Here is a 6528-nt window from a genome sequence, read left to right on the forward strand (position 1 = left end):
CGACTAAGAGGCTTTTACTTCTCAGTGATGCTTCCTAGAGTAGTGGATGAATTCACTGCTGGACGATTCAAACTGAATGACAAATACTTACATATAGTCAAAAAAGATTAACCTACTGGTGAACAAATATTAACAGTTTTAAAAACTGTACAGATGTTGACATGGAGAAAAAGTTTTTATTGTGTCAAGGCAAGTTTTAACATTTTTTTTATGTATGTGATATTTTCTTGTTTACAGGGTTTGCACTTAGAAAGTCTTGCGTGTTATTTATTTATATTAGATTAAAGTGTATATATGTACATAGCACAAGGAAACAGAAAACACACTGAGATGGATTTTTGAGAAGTTAAAATGTCAAGTATTGTTATTAAACACATATATACATATATGTACATGACTAATGCAGCAGTGTGAGCATCAAATGAAAAGTTAATCCAGAAATTAAAATCTTGTCATTATTTTCTCACCGTCATAGTCAGTCCAAACTTGTATAGTTTTTTTCTTCTGTTGAACAATGATTTATTTTGGAGAATGTTGGTAACCAGACAGTTGATGGTAACCATTGACTTCATAGTGAAAAAAAAAAGACTATGGAAGTCTGATTACTATCAACTGTCTGGTTACCAACATTCTTCAAAATAAATCATGAGAGCGAGTTGAAGAAGACAACATTTCATTTTAAAATAACTTAATTATCTGCTTCACGGATTAGATCACCACGCAAATTCACTAAAGCTGCACATATACGCAGAATTTTATCTATCTTTGGCATAAGGGTGATAGGCAAGGTTTGTGATAACACCTTGTATACTTTCAGTCTCCTAATTGCACGTTCAACATGTATCCTTACATTTGCAATCCTGCGGCTACATGTGACTTTTTCTTCTGTTAGCTGCATTTTGTTGGCAAAGTGAGGAATTATCATATTGACTTTTCTTTCAAACAACAAGTCTCTAATCAAAAAACCCCTGTCCACCATCACTTCATCTCCTGGATGGAGGTATTCGAGAATGCCAGAATCACACGTGATGAATTTGTCACTACAGCGTCCCCCATATGCTGCAGATATAAACATTACTAGACCACATGGTGCAATAGCCACTAAATACTTGATGGTGTTGCAAGCATAGTAGTGGCTGTATGATTCAGACCTTGAGTCTAGGTTCCCTGGTCTTTGGACTTCACTTTCACTGCAGTCTAAGATACAGGTAACATTGGCATAATGTTGCTTGTATGCCTCTGGTGTTGTGGCCCTGATTGTCTCTTTGGGGAGCCATGGTATCAGTTCCTTTAAGACTGCAGCCATGGTGTCAATCCAAAAAGAAATTATCTTGCTCACTTGACTCACTGATATACGGAATCGAATGGCAAGATCTTCTATCAACAGGTTTAATTTCAGCTTCATTAATGTGAGCAAGATTTGCTGTTCAATTTCAGTCTGGTAAGCCAGATTCTCATGGGGACGCAGAACAGCTACAAGGGTATGAAATGTGTGGAGAGGGAGCCCAGTGTAGAGATTTGAGTCATAGTCATTCATCAGAGTTAGAGGCTTGAATGTATCGCACTGCGTTGACTGGTTTACATAAGTTATACTGTGTTGTCTCTTAATATAACAATGCTCCTCGAAGATGTGGTCTTCCCACTGTGTTCCAACAGAGGTAAAGGTTTTAGATGTACAGCTGCTGTCATCTACATCTGTTTGCTTGGGACTGGGGACAGATGCAAGACTCTCTTCTACAGGTCTCATCTCATCCATTACATGTTGCTCTGGGTTAACACCAGCTCCTATAAATACAGAAAAGGCATTATACAGTGAAGCATCTAAAATCATATCGTTTATTATATGGTACAGGGTGAGTTTCTATTTTTAGAAAATGGTTAATTACAAAAAATGTATTACCTAATTAATTTTAGGATATAAAATGCAGAATTTTGGTTTAGCACTAACACACTTTTAATTGGCATTGTATGAAAGACAAAATGCTGACTTTCCAAATTTTGTAAACCAAAATGAGTTAATGAACAACTACTTTTAGGTATTATTTTGTTAAATGTTGTAATTTGTGCTGCAATATGGTGAACTCTCCACTGAAAGAAACCAACACTGACTGACTGATATCAGTGCCTTTGTTTTGTCTCAAGATGCTTACCAGTAATGTAATTTCTAAGGCGCGTTTATAAAAAAAAATAAAAAAAATACTTTAATGTCCTGATTGAACTATGGCCCAATCCTGGCTTAGTTTAAGCCCTGTGTGTAAAACCAGGCCTTAAGGTCCTATACATTTACTGCTGGTAAAATAACCAGACAAACCACACTCTGCTGCCAAAATATATACACGAGTAAGAATAATTCAATTAATGAGCCAATTCTATAAATATGTTAAATAAACTAGTGTTTATTTGTGATTATCATATTTGATAACACTGAAAATACTGCAACAAAATTTTGTTTTCATAACACATGCATTAATGCTGAATATATATTGAATACACTTTGCTGAATGAAACGCTTGTCTCTCAAAGGTGTTTAAGTACACATCATGAGAACTTGGTCGTCTAGACATACTAAAATTATTGTATCATAAGCTGCATTTAATTGTGCAGTTCTTATAGGACGTTAGCCGTGTAAATAATGTTAGTAAATATTCTCACCTTCGTCCGACCACGTTCGTCGTCTTCTCTTCTTACTTAATGGACGATCATATCCAAGCCAAAGTTCAGGATATGGATTTTCTGTCGTTGGTTGTCTGTCCACAAAGTGGAATGAGCATACATGGACGTTACGAGGCGGGCATTTCAAATTAAGTGCTGCGAGCCACTGTCTTTTACCGTCGTCGTCGGATGGCATCTTGTGCAATTTAAATGGTCTTGGGCATTTACATTCTGCTCTTATTGTTGGCTTGTGATCATAACACTCTTGATCAAGAAGATTTTTGAGCTTCCTGTAGCTGTTGTGACAGCCTTTAGCAGCACAAAACTTCCCGGAGCCTCCGCGATTCGCCATTACAGTAGCTTGACAGTTACTAAACGGAAGTTCGAAGCATCCTACAGGAAGTCACTCGCCGCTATGGCGCCCTCCACGGAGAAGCGAAGAAAAAGGTCTATAGGTTAACCTAATTTTAAAATAAAAACATTGGTCTAATATTAAAACCAGGTAGAATGTTTTCATCAAATGAGAACTGATGTGTTGTTATTAAAAACATTACTTTGTTTAATTCTTTTAACATACATTTAAACCTTTGCGATCAACGTTATTAGGGTGGTTGGGGAAGTGTTAGTGTGTGTTTTTTATTTTTTATTCAATGCTTTAAACATAAAATGTCAGACATCGTATTTAATACTCCAATGAGTAAATTAGAAATAAAAGGTCTAATTAAAAAACAAATAACAAAATAAAAGGTTACGTGTCAAATTAAATGGGTTGGTTAGAATAAAGGACTGCATTTATATAATATTCAAAGAACAGTTGGAAATGAAAGGAGAATTTTTGGGAATAGAAGAGAAGATCTCGCCATAGAATTGGACACATTGCACTTAATCAGTCATTATTTATAAGATGAAATACATGTGTCTGGACTTTGTGTTAAATGTAATCTTCTGAAACAGTTGAACCTATTTTAATAAAATGTAAAAGATATGACAACGAAAGATTACAACTTACAGAAGCACTTAATATAGCAATAAATCAGATCTCATTTTAGATTTTGTTAAATAAAGATGTGGCTATAGAAATGTTTCACAGATTAAGTATCTCAAAGAGTTGATAAACAGTATTTAAAGAATCACTACTAAGTTTATTATCATCATTCATTTTATTTTTGTATTTCTTTTATCTCTTATGTTTGAGTTAGTTTTCTTTAACGTCAATGCTCCACAGTCCTGCCCTGTAGGTGGCGGTAAATGCACCTAAAGCCTTGCGTGAAAGAGGAAGAAGGAGTGGTTTGAGTGGGACCGGACTTAAGCATTCTGAGTGTGTCTGCGGTGCTGGGAGGTTGTTATACCGGAGGCTTCGCAAATTCTGCTGGGAGATCTTTTTATTTTCACTAATTGTAGTTAGTGGTAAAGTACAGCATAGTTTTTGACAAGTATCTTGTGCTGGTGTTTTAAAGACGGGGTCCGATGTATTTTCTTTGAGATCAGCGTAAATGCCTAAGTTATCTTTTTTTTTCTTTTGTTTTAACTTTTCACCCGACATGACAAACGCCTACTTTCATGGTTTGTAGCATTGCTTTACGTTAGCTTCTTTTTTTTAGTTTGAGTCGATCTAACGTTACCGGAGACGTCGTAACACTTTGCTGTGACATCTTTTTTTTCTTTTGTTTAACTCTCTTGTCAGTAAGCTATAAAAGCACGTGCCGTGCAGCTGGCTTCAGCTTCGCATCTGTCAGCAAGCGCTCTGTGTGTGCATGTCAACGTCTGTCCCGTTGGTCCTATTTATTGTTGTCTGTCCCCTAGCCATCAAAATATCGCTAAAACAGCTCAATATGCCAAAAGTAAAAGCAAAGACCAACATATTGAAGGCGATTCCAAGCCACATTATAGATTGTGTGTTCCTCCCTGCCCTCGCTACATTACGAGTGGGGATACACACAGTTTGTGAGTGGCTTGCCTGGGATCGAAGCACGCGGAGTCGGCTCTCGAGGGGGTCGACTGCCCGCATTGTGAACGAATGCCAATGCGGACGCTTCGATCCTGGAGGGCTCTCTTCGAGAAGTGAGCCTTCGCCAGCGTTCCTCGCGATGCCGGTTCCGCTTTCGCCGAGGCGAAGCCGCGCCGGCATTCGTTGGGTTCGCAGATCGATCTGCTGCAAGGTATGGAGACGGGCACATCCTTATCTCCTACCTTACCCACCAGATCTGCCTGATTCCAGGGTTCGGAAGCCCGAGCTTCGGTTCTTCCCCCCCAACCATCGGGCTTGACGCTCTGCCTTTCTTTCTCCGAGGAGATTGACACGGAGGGCGTCGGCGAGCTTGTAGTTGCACAAACATAAAGTTGCATAAGCACAGTATAAAACAAACAGTGTTATGCCTAACATTATACGGGCAGCGTTAATGAACAGCTATTTAATCTCCGAGGGGATTAATATTGTTTGTGTGACTAAGCTATTCGTGCGCTGTCGAGGCAACGCGTGTAGTACATCATTTTCAGTTTTGATGTGAATTTTTCCATACCCGACCGCGTGTCTGGTTATTTAAACTCCATTTAATAAGCAGGAGTTGGTTCTATCACTTCAATGTGTACTTTATCACAATCTAGACTGTGTTTACTTGTCTGATTGTTTGATTTCACTAAATTCTGAGGAATCTGGATTGCATTGGACTCTGAGGAATCTAATGACTGTTATCTAACTTCGAGAAGTTCAATATATCACTTCAATGTGTATTGTATCACAATCCAGACCGTATTTACTTGTCTGATTATTTGATTTCATTAAATTCTGAGGAATATAATGACAGTTATTTGATGAAGTTAGATGTACTGGAGGGACTGCTGGGCGGGAGCAGCCCCCTCCGCGTACAAACAGAGCGTTGCCGCCCGTGTTCCCCGCTTAAGGAATGGGACCAGAGGCTGAAGCAACGCTCTGGGCCAGTGACTTCTCAGCCTAATCCGAATCCGAATTGGAGTACTTCAGGCTGGGAGGTCCACAGCCAGGAAGTCATGACACATTTGTGCCAACCCTGCCAGAGTTTCAGGGTGCAGCGGCCTCCAGCGAGCACTACTCAGTTATTTCCGCCCGTGAGCGTAGCGGAGCTGGGATGCTCGCCTCCCCTTCGGGGGCCTCTTACACTAGAGATCAGTCTCGAGAGACTGATTCCCTTAGTACATTAGCTAGCAGTGTGGAAACTACTGCCAATGTATCTCAATGGGTCCTGCGCACAGTAGAAAGACAATAGTCGGCCCCCTGCAGGCTCTGGTTATGGAACAAAAAGTGAATACCCTTTTAAGGAAGGAGGCCATCGAGGTGGTCCCTCCTCTAGACAGGGAGTCCGGGTTTTATAGCTGGTATGTCATACTTCCAAAGAAGGATGGGGAGTTGCATTCGATCTTAGACTTATGTCATCTAAACCTCTCAGTAATGTCACTGAAGTTCAAAATGCTCACTGTCAAACAGATTGTAGCTCAAGTCAGATCCGAGGACTGGTTTGTCACAATAGATCTCAAAGACGCATACTTCCATATCCATCCTTCCACAACACACGAAGTTTCTGAGGTTCACTTTTGAGGTCAAAGCCTACCAATATTGAGTACTTCCCTTTGGCCTCGCACTCTCACCCCGCACGTTCACGAAATGTGTAGATGCGGCTCTGGTATGCCTCCGTATGCAGGGCATCCGCATTCTGAACTATATTGACAATTCGTGGATTTTTTAGCTCAATCAGAGCAATGGCGGTTCGACATCGAGATGTCGTTCTCGCACATATGGGGGAGCTGGGTTTGAGACTAAAACGCCAAGAAGAGTGTACTTTCTCCAGTTCAGAGAACCACCTATCTAGGCGTAGTGTGGAATTCGACCACGATGCAGGCACG

The 6528-nt window shown here is 40.0% G+C and overlaps 1 protein-coding gene across 2 annotated transcripts; it reads right to left on the reverse strand.

The window, feature by feature from the left end:
- Positions 1-586: 586 nt before the first annotated feature.
- LOC132111743 (uncharacterized) lies at positions 587-3001 on the reverse strand. Of its 2 annotated transcripts, none has more exons than XM_059519329.1 (2): positions 2653-3001; positions 587-1785 (listed from the first exon to the last, which is right to left on the reverse strand). In XM_059519329.1, exons 1-2 carry the CDS (start codon positions 2846-2848, stop codon positions 689-691), a joined length of 1293 nt encoding a protein of 430 aa, XP_059375312.1. In that variant the 5' UTR covers positions 2849-3001; the 3' UTR covers positions 587-688. The 2 variants fall into 2 exon arrangements, with proteins under 2 accessions (XP_059375312.1, XP_059375313.1); XM_059519330.1 differs by having other exon boundaries at positions 2667-2787.
- Between the last annotated feature and the right edge of the window lie 3527 nt (positions 3002-6528).

Source organism: Carassius carassius, chromosome 31 (genome assembly GCF_963082965.1).
Source record: "Carassius carassius chromosome 31, fCarCar2.1, whole genome shotgun sequence".
Taxonomy (NCBI): domain Eukaryota; kingdom Metazoa; phylum Chordata; class Actinopteri; order Cypriniformes; family Cyprinidae; genus Carassius; species Carassius carassius.